Source organism: Charadrius vociferus, unplaced genomic scaffold (genome assembly GCF_000708025.1).
Source record: "Charadrius vociferus isolate BGI_N301 unplaced genomic scaffold, ASM70802v2 scaffold32, whole genome shotgun sequence".
NCBI classification, from domain to species: Eukaryota; Metazoa; Chordata; class Aves; order Charadriiformes; family Charadriidae; genus Charadrius; species Charadrius vociferus.
The window spans coordinates 3,476,457-3,491,532 of record NW_009647856.1 but is presented as its reverse complement, the minus strand read 5'-3'; the positions used below and the strand labels follow the sequence as shown (position 1 = coordinate 3,491,532).

The following is a 15,076-nucleotide window of genomic DNA, read 5'->3' as shown; positions in this document are numbered from 1 at the left end:
CTTGGAAAATTCCTAAAAAAAAAAAAATAATTAGAAGCCACTCAAATTGTTCAGAATAAATGATAAAACTAGTACCTCACCTAGCTTGTGCTTCATAAAGTAACTCTGATATTTTTTTTTTTTTATTTCTATTTATTGAAGTATTTTAATGTTCTCTGTGCTGTGCATCAAACATTGGTAAATACAATTCTACCCAAGAGAACATGTGACGAGAGTGGAAGAGGAGATAACAATTTAGGTATCACATATTAATTCTATTTCAGTGGGTAAAAGACAGTATCTAGACATTGAAAAATATATTTTACATGTACTTCAGGATAGAATCATAGAATCGTTTAGGTTGGCAGGGACCTTGAAGATCATCAAGTCCAGCCATCAACCTAACACTGCCAAAACCCCCACTAAACCATGTCATTCAGCACCACGTCTACCTGTCTTTTAAATACCTCCAGGGGTGGCAATTCCACCACTTCCTTAAGTAGCCTGTTCCAATGCTTGACAACCCTTTTGGTGAAGAATTTTTTCCTAAGATCCAGTTTAAACCTCCTCTGGCATATCTTGAGGCCATTTCCTCTTGTTCTGTCATTTGTTACTTGGGAGAAGAGACCGACCCAAAACTGAACACAGTATTTGAGGTGGGACCACACCAGTGCCAAGTACAGGGGGACAGTCGCTGCCCTTGTCCTGCTCACCACACTATTGCTGATACAAACCAGGGTGCTATTGGCCTTCTTGGCCACCTGGGCACACTGCCAGCTCATTCAGCCGTCTGTCAAACGACACCCCCAGGTCCTTTTCTGCCAGGCAGCTTTGCACCCACTCTTCTCCAGACCTGTAGCGCTGCATGGGGTTGTTGTGACCCAAGTGCAGGACCTGGCACTTGGCCTTGTTGAACCTCATACCATCAGCATCAGCTCATCGATCAAGCCTGTCCAGATCCCTCTATAAATCAGAATAAAGGAATTCAGATAGGTGTATTTTTAAATAGCAATACAAGAGAAAACGTAATACTTGCTGCACTTGACAAACTGCTGATGCTATTTTATATTCAGATCTGTGCAAATGGGAATTACTAACTCTTGTAGCATTCCAATTAGATAGTAAACAGTGCTGTCCTTATTTTTCACTAAAACAAAAAAAAAAAAAAGCAAGCAACACCCCAACAAGTCCCGAAACATATGGAGAGGCTAAAGTTCTGATCCAGTACAGGCAGTAGTATGATCCTTGGAAAATCACAGATATCAATTGTATTTAGAGATCTGACATCTTTTGAAACAAAAGTGACTTAAATATTGAAACATTTTTAAATATTTGGGTCTCCAAGTATGATTTAGTTTTTTTTTTTTTTCTTCAAAACATTCTTTTTTTCAGTAATACTTTAAGCTTTAATTTCTTAAAAAATATTTTAAAGAATAAACTGACTTGACTCATGATTTACAGGTACTTTTCCTGAGAAACCATCTTCTAATATCGACTATTCACATGTGCAATAGCAGTTAGCTGGTCTGTCAAGGATGCCTACAAATCTTGGACGATTATGATGTACAAGTTGTCAGTACAAAACACTCATCTTGGAATTCACAAATTAACTTACAAGTAGTTAAGCATATCTACATGAACACATTACCATGGTGTAAATTGGACATATATATTCACGACACGTTAGCTATATTAAATAAGTGTCCTTATTACTACCTTCTTATGGTTACTGAGGAATGATGGTGTGCTTAGGTTGAGTATCCAGGTAGAAATTAATATATTATAAATTGTCAACATTATTCTAACACATGCCATTAAAGAGAAAACACAGACCAGGAAGCCAAAATAAGGAGGAAAAGACTTTTCTGTAAGCAGTTTATCTGGACACAAATGAAATGTTTCATTTTAATAATATAAAATTCAAATACAGATTAAACAGTTTAGTCAACCAAAGTCTGTTTTTAAATTTCTGAAACCTTTTTTTTTTTAAATAATGCATATATCTTTATTTCTTCCATAAAGAGAATGACCTTTTAAAAATCATGAGTTTCTTTGCAAAATAAAATTTCTGTTCCGGGCAACAGAATGCAATGCTGCTAGCTATAAATAATTTAAAAACCTGATAAGACTTTTTTGGAGGGTTTAATCACAGTTTTCTTTTAATAGAGTTCTGATTGAATTTGGTAACTGATGGTACTTTTTCAAATAATAATATTAAAAGTGAGGAAGTGTAAGAATAAATAATACTTCTAAAGCAAAAGCTTCTAATACAAAATAGTTGTGATGCATTAACACTGACATTGTAGAAATGCCATGAGAATAGTACAAGTGCATCTTACGTTAGATCGTTTCTACCTTTAGTTAAAGAGGTTGCTGTTTTTAAACAGTCTTATCCAGCCATTTATAAGTTTTCTTGTTCCTCACATCTCAAGAAGATGCTCCCATCAGTGTCTGTATTACAGATAAATTTCTCCGATATTAAAAACTCACAGTAGGCAAGCTTTCAGTAAAAATATCATTCAGCTACACAGAAAGGCCCAGTATTTCAACATGTACCAAAATACTTCATACTTTATGAGAAAAAAATGAGGGGTTTTGTGTTATTGATTAAAGTATTTTTTTCATTCTCCAAGAATTATTGAATATATACATGATCCTTAGAAGCATTGTTTCTTCAATATTTTGTTAGTCATCTAAAAATCTTGTGTTTATGGTATGTTTATAAATTTAGCAAGGAGACTATCTTTGTGTATGTGATGGCCAACTGTAGAAAATAAATTACCAGTCATTTAGGAATAGACATAGCTAACAACAATATCCTAGTTCTCGGACTGTAGGGAATAGGGAAAAAATCACAAAGGCCAGCTATTATTTATTGTAAGTTATATGCATATGCTCTCAAAACATGATGTGCAGAATAATTTTTGCATGATGTATCACAGGACAGACAACTATACATACAAAAATGATAGAATATATATTCATATTGTGGTAGCCTTAAAATGAAAGTTGAATTTTCTCATCACATTTATTTCCAGTGATAAAAAAAAAAAAGTCCCTCCTTATTGTAGATCTTTTTCTTCTCCTTACTCTACAAATAGAATTCTTTCCCATATTCAGTTTCCTATTATTCATAGCAGTGATATTAGGTCATACACTGAGGTTCAACAACGAGGCAGACAATAGCAATATTCATTGCCATCTCCTCTGGTTTGGTCATGGAGTAGGTATTACACATTGGACTCACAGATAATAGTACCGTCACAAATTACAGAATGGCTAAATTTGTTCCCTGACCAGTTGTTGTCTACCTACTTCTGAGCTTAACTGTTTAGTTGATGCCTTCTGTCTCTGCTTTACATGTCGTTGTATCACTTTATCTCCCTGTGAAGAATGAAGATCTGACAGATTCACTTTTCACTAGTTGGACACAGTCTGTCCATCAACTCCTAGGAGGCCTTCTGAGCTTAAACAATGTTTGCATTTTCTAGTAGCTCATCTAAACTGATCACAGTGTGTTTGGTTGGGTTTGTCTTTATAAGCATGAACATATTGGAAATAAAATAAAAAATAGCAATCAAATGTCATAGCTGAAATTTTAGTGAGGGGCATGATATTTCTAGATGGTAAAATCCTTTGGGTGTAATGAAATGTGTCTTTTTTTAAAAAAAACAGCCCAATAAATTCCCCTTAAACACTTTCTTCTTTAATGAAGGAAACAAACATGTAAATATAACATACAAAACCTAAAAATGTTAACTATGCTTCATTGCTGACTTTTTATGAAGATTAAATATAATTCTGTCATTAAAGGCTGGAGAATATCCAAGAGTACATTTTTCAGAATAATAAGTGCTGAAATGTTTAAGTGGTGGTGACTTCCCAATGTTGTTTGGAGTACTATAGGTTTCTCCATATTTATAGATTAATCACAGCCTTATTATTAGGGTTGTCCTTAAAAATATTTATTTCCATATTTGATTTTTTAATTTCAATGGATTTTGCTCTGATATCAGATATTTGGTGTTATCATATTGGGTACAATATTGGTAAAAACAGATGTAGTTTGTATTCAAGGTAATATCTGATTCTGCAAAGCATATAATAAATCACTCCTGTGAAATGTTGATTACTTAATAAATATTTATTAGTAGATTACTGTCATATTAATATTAATATTAGTGTTTTAATGTAGGATTATGTGCACAGTGAGATGTCTATAGGCAAGAACAAATACTTTAAATGTAAATTAAATAATGAAAAAAACTTTTAAAAAAGAAAATAACTGACAATAGCAAGCATTTGGTTTATGATATTTTGGCATTAAATATAATGTTAGTGTGAATAAACATTTGAAAATAGTTGTAATTAATAGCAACTTAACATGGGTGTAAATATGCCTTTAAATTATAATTAACCATTGTCATAATTTTCGTAATATATTTATTCCACAATATTTTTTTAATTCAGCATATTGCCAAGGAAGTTGATAAATTAAAGCTTTAAATAAGGGGTTTGCTGTACTTCAGAAATCATTGGCTTAGATTAGCAAAGTTGTACCTACTTGTATTATCGAGGTCCATAAGAAAATATGAAGATCACATCATATTATTAAAATCATGAGACTTTGGGATGCTTGTCCTCAAATTGGTAGTGGAGGTGGGGACACTTTGTAAGATTGGCAGCAAAGATAACAGCTAAGATGACCTGTCATTTGGAGAGTGAGCTGTTTCGTTAGCCGAATGGCAAGATACTTTCACTCAGTATGGAGCATTTCACAGTTGAGAGAAGCAGGAAGGTAACTCTGGTGTGGAAATACTTGCTGTGGGATGTTCGTGGTATTTTTGTTTCCTAAAGAAGGACGTAGAGTTGCTTGTCATTCAGAAAGGTGTAGAAGGATCTGGAAGCTAGGAGAATGACTAAGGGTTTCTAATTAGGGATGAAAAGGAAAACATGGGTCATGATGCTCAGTCAGGTATGCCTTGTTTGCTTTCTTACTTCCTTTGATCAATAGCTGACCATCGTGCTTTCCTCCCTTCAATTACACTTCCCTACCAGCAGCTTACCTCTGCATTACAAATTTACTGAGAAACTTCTTTTTTATGAGGTACTCAGAAAATGTTTGTACAGTGCCGAACTGCAGATATGGGGACGTTCCAAATCGTATTAAATCATAGAATGGTTTGGGTTGGAAAGGACCTTAAAGATCATCGAGTTCCAACCCCCCTGCCATGGGCAGGGACACCTTCCACTAGACCAGGTTGCTAAAAGCCTCATCCAGCCTGGCCTTGAACACCTCCAGGGATGGGGCATCCACAGCTTCTCTGGGCAACCTGGGCCAGTGACTCACCACCATGCTTCAGTGCTTCATGTATTCTGTTGCATGTTACAACGTGTAACACATAAATCAATAAAATGGAACTGTAGGTCCAAAGTTTGAGAAGATTGACATATTGCTAGACAATTACAAAGATTAAATGGGTAAAGAAAGGAGCAGACCCCAGAAATGCTGCAGGCTGACATTTGGCAAGCTATACTACCTTGTATCTAGAACTATGTAGGCAGTTTTGAAACACAGGTAATTAAAATCTTCATTTAAATTAATCCCCAAACAACTTGTCCCATGCATATGTGACCAAATGATAGATTATCATTAGTAAATGTTCTGAAAACAATTAACTACAGTATTTGTTTATACCAGAAAATAGATCATTTTACAACTAATAAAATCATTTGCCAGTGTGGAGAACCATGCAAAGCACAGTTAGATTCAATTAAAACCCCCAAAATTCGAGGAGTTTTTTTGTATTATTTTAATAGTTTTGAATAACAAAATTAGTGTTCAGTCTTTTATGGTTTAATATAATTCTTCTTGGCATCATAATTTTTCATCTAAGACATTAACTCAGCTTTTAGAAAAAAAAAATCACATGTATTTAATTGCCTGGAGTCATTAAGAATTTATATATAAATATATACACACACATATGTATTTATTTTTTTAGGAAAAGGAGGATGACAAATCAGACACATCAAGCTCTCAGCAACAGAAAAGTCCACAAGGTCTCAGTGACACCGGGTATTCTTCTGATGGGATATCAAGTTCACTTGGTGAAATTCCAAGTCATATCCCCACTGATGAAAAGGATTTACTCAGAGAATCTAGTAAAAAAGACACTATTTCACAAGAAAGTCCACCAAGCCCCTCAGATCTAGCTAAATTGGAAAGTACTGTACTGTCTATTTTGGAAGCTCAAGCAAGTACACTTTCTGATGAAAAATCTGTGAAAAGCAAAGTGCTTTATGAAACGTCCAGTGAACAGACAAAGGATCAACATAAAACAAAGCCTTTGCCAGTCACTCCAGAATCTTACAGTTCAGATGAGGAAGACTTAGAAGCTATCCAAGAAGGTGAAAGAACCATTGTAGAAGATGGCAAAGGAAGTGCTTCCTCCCAGGCAGACTACAAGGAAGCAGAGGAAGGAGATGACATATTGGCAAGAAGGCAACGCTATGATTCAGTGGAAGACAGCAGTGAGAGTGAAAACTCTCCTGTCCCAAGGAGAAAAAGAAGAGCTAGTGTTGGTTCTTCAAGTAGTGATGAGTACAAACGAGATGATAGTCAGGGATCAGGTGATGAGGAAGACTTCATTAGAAAACAGATTATAGAGATGAGTGCTGATGAAGATGCCTCAGGTTCTGAAGATGATGAATTCATAAGAAATCAGCTCAAAGAGATCAGTGTAACTGAAAGCCAAAAGAAAGATGAAGTGAAAAACAAAGTCAAAGGAACAGCTGGAAAACACAGAAGAATGGCACGGAAAAGTAGTGCAGGGTATGAGGAGGATGCGGGAAGACGACATTCATGGCATGATGATGATGATGAGACTTTTGATGAAAGCCCAGAGCCAAAATACAGGGAAACTAAAAGTCAAGACAGTGAAGAACTTGCAGTAACTGGAGGAGGAGGCCTTCGACGTTTCAAAACAATAGAATTAAATAGTACAATAACAAATAAATATTCTGAAGCATCTGAACAACAGAAAGGTATTTTATATTTTGATGAAGAGCCTGAGTTAGAAATGGAGAGTCTTACAGATTCACCAGAAGATAGATCTAGAGGAGAAGGGTCTTCTAGTTTACACGCTTCTAGTTTCACACCAGGTACATCTCCTACTTCTGTGTCATCACTTGATGAAGATAGTGACAGCAGTCCTAGTCACAAAAAACTGGGAGGGGAGAGCAAACAACAGCGGAAAGCCAGGCATCGGTCGCATGGTCCTCTTCTTCCAACTATTGAAGATTCTTCAGAAGAAGAAGAACTACGGGAAGAGGAAGAACTGCTAAAGGAACAAGAGAAACAGCGTGAATTAGAACAGCAACAAAGAAAAAGTTCTAGCAAAAAATCTAAAAAGGACAAGGATGAACTAAGAGCTCAGAGAAGAAGGGAACGTCCAAAGACTCCACCAAGTAATCTTTCTCCCATTGAAGATGCATCTCCAACAGAAGAATTACGACAGGCAGCAGAAATGGAAGAGCTGCACAGATCTTCCTGTTCTGAATATTCACCTAGTATTGAATCAGATCCTGAAGGATTTGAAATCAGCCCAGAAAAAATTATAGAAGTACAAAAAGTTTACAAATTGCCTACTGCTGTCTCTCTATACTCACCAACAGATGAACAACCGATTGGACTCCCAAAAGAAGAAAGTGGTCAAAAGACATTGAAGAGTGCCGAAGAGGTATATGAGGAGATGATGCATAAGACCCATAAGTCCAAACCATTTCAAATTGCAAATGAAAAAGATGAAGTATTTGAAAAAGAATCTTTATATGGTGGAATGCTAATAGAGGATTATATTTATGAATCTTTAGTAGAAGATACTTACAATGGAACTATTGATACTAATCTTGTAATGAGACAAGATGAGAGCAGTGAATATATACAACAGAGAGGAAAAGAGAAAAAAATAAGAGCTTCAGAACAGATCTGTGAAGAACCACAGAAAATTACGGATCTACAGAAAGACTATTATAGTGTTGAGACTTTACATTCTATTGTGCCTCAAGAAGATATTGTTTCTAGTTCTTACATTATCCCAGAAAGTCATGAAATAGTTGTATTAGACAGCACAGTGACCACCACTGAGGAAAAGCAGTTGTTGGATGCAGAAGCTGCTTACGAAGAGCTTATGAAAAGACAGAAAATGCAGCTGACTCCTGGGTCCAGTCCAACACAACCAGCTTCAGGTTTCATTCCTACATCTGATACAAAGGTATCTAGTGTTGGAGAAATAGTGGATAGTACGTCTTTAACATCAAGCACTACTTCTGCAATCTCAGATGTATCACCTGTCAGTAGCGCAGCACTTTCTATTCCAGATGTTAAAATAACACAGCATTTTACAGCAGAGGAAATTGAAGATGAATACTTAACAGATTATGCCAGAGAAATTCAGGAAATAATTTCTCATGAAACATCAATGTTGACATACTCTGAGACATTGGAAGGTGCTGCATCAGTTTTACCTTCTGATACAGCTTCCTTAACATCATCTACATCTTCAGTTTGTACCACAGATAGTTCATCGCCTATAGATAGTGCAAGTTATGTAGATACAGCAGATGCTGTAAGTAAACTAGCAGATTCTGAAGGTGTCAGGATAATAGCCCAAGTTCCCTTAACATCTGCAAAAGAGTATTCTGAAGTGAGCATGCCTTATGAGTCTGTTGCCGGAGCCACTAAAAAGCCATCTATAGAATCAGATATGGAAAGTGTGGATCAAGCTGCAGTTTGTTTGCCTGAAACTGCACCTTCAGTAGTGGCAACTACAGTTATAGAACCCAAGCAATATGCAACTGATACCATTACATTTGATACCTCCAAAGCAGAAAAGGAAGCAGCTAAAAAAATGAAAAGTACAGTAGAGGCTGGCATTGTCAAAATTCATCATGAAGATTCACACAAAGAACTGGGTTTTGATATGACAAGGATTAATTTGACTAGTGCTACATCTGAGCAACCACCTGTATGTATAGCGTCAGTACCAGTTACAGAGCCTGCATCAGAAACATCTTCTGTACCTCCTCCCAGTGTTGTAAGACAGACCAGCATGATCTCTGTGCCTTCCTCAGCTCCTGCTGTAACATCCAAAGTATTCTCGCTTTTTAGAAGCTCTTCTTTGGATTCTCCTGCACAGCCTTCTCCACCCCCACCTCCTCCTCCTCCACCACCTCCTCCACCACCATTACCTCCACCTATTTTACCCAAGCCAGCCATTTATCCCAAAAAGAAGTCACAGATTAAGACTGCAGCAACAACAGTTCCCACAGTGGTACCTTCAGTCACAAGTGTTCCAACTCTAGAGTCCACAACAGTATTAAAGAATCATGTGGTACCTATCACAAAAACACACACCCCAACACCACCTCCTGTACCACCCAAACCATCCTCCATTCCAGCAGGGCTTGTTTTCAGTCACAGGCCCACTGAAGTAACTAAACCTCCAATTGCTCCTAAACCGGCAGTTCCTCCGCTCCCAATAACTGTTCATAAGCCAGCAGAAACACAGCCCAAACCAATAGGTTTGTCATTGACTTCAAGTATGACTCTGAATTTGGTCTCTGCAGCTGAATACAAAATAGCGTCTCCTACTTCCCCTTTGTCTCCACACTCTAACAAATCTTCACCAAGGTTGACAAAACCCTCACAGGAAACCTATGTTGTCATCACATTACCATCTGAGCCTGGAACTCCCACAGAAGCTATAACTAGTCAGGCTGTTACCAGCTGGCCTTTAGAAGCACCTTCTAAAGAACAGATTCCCCAGCCTATGCAACCAATTTTTACTCCATCCATGAAAAGTATGGAAATGCAAAGTATGGCAGATCAGAGTATGTATATTTCAGGTGCTTTGCAAGCTATTCCTGTTACAACACCATCAACTTTTGAAAAAATACCTAGTTCGAAATCAGAAGTAGTAACAACAGAGGTTACCAAGACCACAGTGTCTGTGGCTAAGGGCCCGGTGCCTGGTTTTGGTTTAGGTAGTGTCACTATTACTATACCTCCAGAGCCACTACATATAGTAGATCAACCCAGGTATAGAGAGAATGGAAGATTCCATCCTTTGGGTGATGTCATAGATCTTCGCACTTTAACTAAGATGGACATTGAAATGAAAGACAGCTGTATGGATCTGTCTGCTGTTTCCATGGACATAAGAAGGCAAATGCCAGCAAGTGATACATGTGGGCGGCCAGTGAGTACTGTCCAGCCAGCTATAATAAATCTTAGCACTGCATGTGTTGCGGATCCTTCTCTGTCTGTTGTCACTGAGACAGTAGCTGTAGTGACCTGCACCACCACTGTAAGCTACACTGCCAGTATGGACAGCCTTGTGGATCTGGGACATGCGATGACAACGCCACTTCAGCTAACAACATCAAAACATTTTGAGCCTGTATACAGAGTAACAGGCAGGCAGGCGTTCTCTGAAGGTAGAGATGAAGTGCCAATAAATTTATCCCTAGGTACTTCAACACATGCAGTGACATGGGCTACTACAAAGCCTGTTACTGTACCACCTGTTGGTGTTACAAATGGTTGGACTGATCTCTCCACTTCTCAGGAGCCGATGGAGAGTGGAGCAGTTGACCTTAGCACTACAAAATCTCACAGAACAGTAGTGACAATGGATGAAACTACTTCAGGTGTCATCACCACAGTAATAGAAGATGATGAAAAGCCTGTGGATCTGACTGCAGGAAGAAGAGCTGTCTGCTGTGATATGGTTTATAAATTGCCATTTGGTAGGAGCTGTACAGCACAGCAGCCACCAACTACACTTCCTGAAGATCGCTTTGGTTACAGAGATGACCATTATCAGTATGATCGTTCAGGGTCATATGGCTACCGAGGAATAGGAGGTATGAAACCATCTATGTCTGACACAAATTTATCGGAAGCTGGACTGTTTGCATACAAAAGCAAGAATAGCTTTGATTATCGTGTTGGGGCAACTGATGCAGCAGTAGATCTTACTTCTGGAAGAGTTACTACAGGTCAGTATGACACAGCAGCAGATCTTTCTTTGAAATATAATTTTGATGTTCCTCACCTCATTTCAGGATGATTTTTTTATTATTTTTCCCCTCCTTCTGTTGTTTTGTTTTCTTTTGGACAGTGTGACAAATTATTCTGGATTACACGTGCTTTTCATTTCTTCATTTTACATATGTGTTTGCACAGAGGTGCCTGCATGTACCTGCATGTTCAGAAATGCTGTTTCCTTCACATCTAAAGTAGATCATTAACCTGAAGATTTGCATGCAGTTTCCCCTTCCCATTTAATTCATCAAGATGGGATGACTTTCAGAATCCGCAAAGCAGCATTCTTTTGTGGGACTGGACTGTAACTTTGCCCTGTAATTTCAGGTGAGGTTATGGATTACTCAAGCAAGACCACTGGTCCTTATCCAGAGACTCGGCAGGTGATTTCTGGCATCGGGCTCAGTACACCACAGTATTCCCAAGCGAGAATGGTATCATCTCTGGGTTCCCAGTTTGGCGTTGGAAGTGTTTTAAGATCATCCAATGGTGTTGTTTATTCTTCAGTAGCGACTCCAATCCCATCCACATTTGCCATCACTACACAACCTGGTTCTATTTTCAGTACAACTGTCAGAGATTTACCTACTTTCCAAACAATTGACTCGGTGCCCTCTTTATCAACTTTGCAACAGAATCAACCGCTCCCAAGATCATACAGTTTCTTGACAACAGTGGCAGCTGAAAAAGATAGTGCAATTACTGCCATTGATATGGAGACAGGGTTACCACCTCTTACTATAGAAACTATTACCACTGAGCCAACCAACTTGATACCTGCTTTAACTACAGCATCTGAAGTTTATACAGATGTAATTGAAGATGAGGTTGCCCTTCTCATTGCACCTGAAGAAGGCAAACAGCAGCAGCTTGATTTGGAGCGTGAACTTCTTGAGCTTGAGAAAATTAAGCAACAACGCTTTGCAGAAGAGCTGGAATGGGAACGTCAGGAAATTCAACGATTTAGGGAACAAGAAAAGTTTATGGTGCAAAAAAAGCTTGAGGAGTTGCAATCCATGAAGCATCATCTCTTATTTCAACAAGAGGAGGAACGACAAGCTCAGTTTATGATGAGGCAAGAGACATTAGCCCAGCAGCAGTTGCAGCTTGAACAGTTCCAACAACTTCAACAACAGCTCCATCAACAGTTAGAGGAGCAAAAAATTCGTCAAATATATCAATATGGTTATGACCCTTCAGGAACTGGCTCGCCACAAACTACCACAGATCAAACACTTTTGGAAGGACAGTATGCAACCACAGAAAATGGTCAGTTTTGGCCTACTGATGATGCAACCACTACGGCTTCAGGAGTGCTGGGTATTGAAATTCCACAAAGTCAAACATGGTATACAGTTCAGTCTGATGGCATTACCCAATACATACCCAGGTCTGGTATTCTAAGCTCTGTTTCAGAAATGTCTCTTAAGGATATTGATGTTAGAGAGGAAAAGCAATTGAAAAAGAGAAGTTCTATGCCAAAATTACGTGGTCCATATGAGGAGCTTGAGGAGACCCTGGAAGAAGAGCCCCGGTGCTTCAAAAAGATAGTGGACAGTGGAGTGCAAACTGATGATGAAGATGGAGCAGACAGAGGTTACACAAACAGGAGACGGAGAACTAAGAAGAGTGTTGATACCAGTGTTCAGACAGATGATGAAGATCAAGATGAATGGGATCTGTCTAGCAGATCCAGAAGAAAGCCCCGTGTAGGTAAATACAGTGAGAGTACCACTGAGGCAGACAAACCTAAGCAATTCTCCAAAGTATCTAGTATTGCAGTTCAGACAGTGGCAGAGATTTCAGTACAAACAGAACCTGTAGGAACAATAAGAACACCTTCAATCAGGGCCCGATTGGATGCTAAGGTTGAAATCATAAAGCACATTTCAGCTCCCGAAAAGACATATAAAGGAGAAAGTTTGGGATGTCAAACAGAGACAGAGTCAGATAGTCAAAGTCCCCAATATCTGTCAGCTTCATCTCCTCAGAAAGATAAAAAACGCCCAACACCATTAGAGATAGGGTACTCATCACACCTTCGTCCAGACTCCACATTGCAGGTAGTCCCTTCCCCTCCCAAATCTCCCAAAGTTCTCTACTCACCCATTTCACCTCTTTCACCAAGCAAAGTTATAGAGTCAGCATTTGTACCCTATGAAAAACCCATCACTGATGACATCAGCCCTCAGAAGATGCTGCATGCTGACATTGCCAAGGTTCCTCCATCAAGCCCAAAGGCAGCAAAGATGATGCAACGCTCTATGTCTGATCCTAAGCCCCTGAGTCCCACAGCAGAAGACAGTTCCAGAGCTCAGTTTCAGTACACTGAGGGTTTCATGGTAAGAAGCATTTGCTTTGCTTTCTTTTTTTTTTTTTTTTTTTTTAATATGTAATTCTACAGCTATCAGTACAGCATGAGGGCTGACACACTCATTTGCAATACCTGTGTTTGTAGTCTTTTTGCGCTCCTTGCTGAAAAGTCCCAAAGAAAGTCTGCTGTCTAAAGCTATGATTATTTGCTTCATTGCTTTGCCTGGAAATAAAGAAATCCATATTACAGTCTTACTAAGATTCAGAAGAAAACAGCAAATTCTTATTCAGAATTTGGAAGGCACTTTATGTTTTACATGGCATTTAATTGCCGTTTACTGCCAGTTCTTCAGAAAATGAAAAGCATTTTCTAAGCATTTTCTTTCTAATTATACAACACCCAGCTCTTGTGGCAGGGTCTGTAGTGCATTTACCTTGAAACTACTGCATGTGCCTTCTGAGAGGCGGCTAACACCAGGTTTATAATTACCTTAGTTAGCTGTCCTTTTTGACCCTTGTGAGGTTTCTAGGACATTTGTGGTTCTGTGGGTAATCTTGTGTCCCAATGTGCACATCTTTTATGTCTCCCAGACCAAAAGGTCTCATATCACAAATCCATTTTTTGTTTGTTTGTTTTGGATAACAAGGATTGTCAAAAAGTTATGCAAGTGTTGAGGGCTGTTTCTTATGTGGTCAGAGAAGGCAATTTTGAATAAGGCTGACATGATCGGGATTAAAATTTTTCATTTCTGCAGTATTTCTTTTCCTTGAGAAGTAAGATTTCTGATTTGGGAATCAATCCATTAATTATGAATAAGAGGAAGAAGTCTTGGCTAAAAAAATACCTTTACAATTTAATATGTTCTTGGCTGTCCTTTTGCCTGAGTCCATTCCCTTCTGTCAGTTGCAGGGTCAGCATCTTATTTGTGAGAGCTCTAGAACAGTTGCTGTTCAAGTTCTTCAGCTGTTTTTATCTTTTATGTTGTTATCTGTGACTATATGAGTGATTATTAGGGCCTGGATAGAAAAAAGAAGTTTTGTTTTCTATGTTTGATAACTTGCAATGGCTTTCAAATACAGAATTATCTGGTTATACTCTCCACTGTAAGCAGTTTCTGCAGCTTTATGTATTTGTGTGGATATTAAATGCTTCCTACGCTCTTACTGCTTGGAAAACAGTACTTGGAAGTTTGAAGGGAAAACTGTAGTCATGGCATTGGCACTCCATATCAGCATCATTCTCTAATGCAGGATGAGCCCAGTGAGAGAAACTGTAGCATGAGCACTGAAGTTTCATGTAGAGGGTTTCGAACAGCATCTTGAAGAACATAGCTCACGAGTTAGAAAGTGTTGGGTTCTACTAGGTATTGAAGAGTAGGTATAATATTGTAAAGTAACTGTCAGTGTAGTGAAACTATTACTGAGGACAAATGATTCAGTTCACTTATTTCATAGTTACATATGTATTTTACATGAATTTTATACTTTGTATGATGGATCATAAATTCTATAAAGAGCTGATTGTTTAAAGGCCTTTACAGTAGTTAGAACACATACAGTATTCACTAATGAGATACAGAAACAATGGACTTGTACGACATTGTTTATTTTTTATCCACGTTTATTACCAATTTGCCTTGAGCCCAAACAGTAATGAGCTATATTGTTCTTATC

General features: G+C 38.1%; 1 protein-coding gene across 1 annotated transcript in view; it reads left to right on the top strand.

The window, feature by feature from the left end:
- The window catches only part of PCLO (piccolo presynaptic cytomatrix protein), a 373,983-nt gene that overhangs the window by 171,616 nt on the left and 187,291 nt on the right, over positions 1-15,076 (top strand). Inside the window, exons 5-6 of the mRNA XM_009883002.1 lie at positions 5,985-11,043; positions 11,417-13,431. Of these exons, the coding sequence (XP_009881304.1) occupies positions 5,985-11,043; positions 11,417-13,431 (7,074 nt within the window). The remainder of the gene's footprint in view (positions 1-5,984; positions 11,044-11,416; positions 13,432-15,076) is intronic.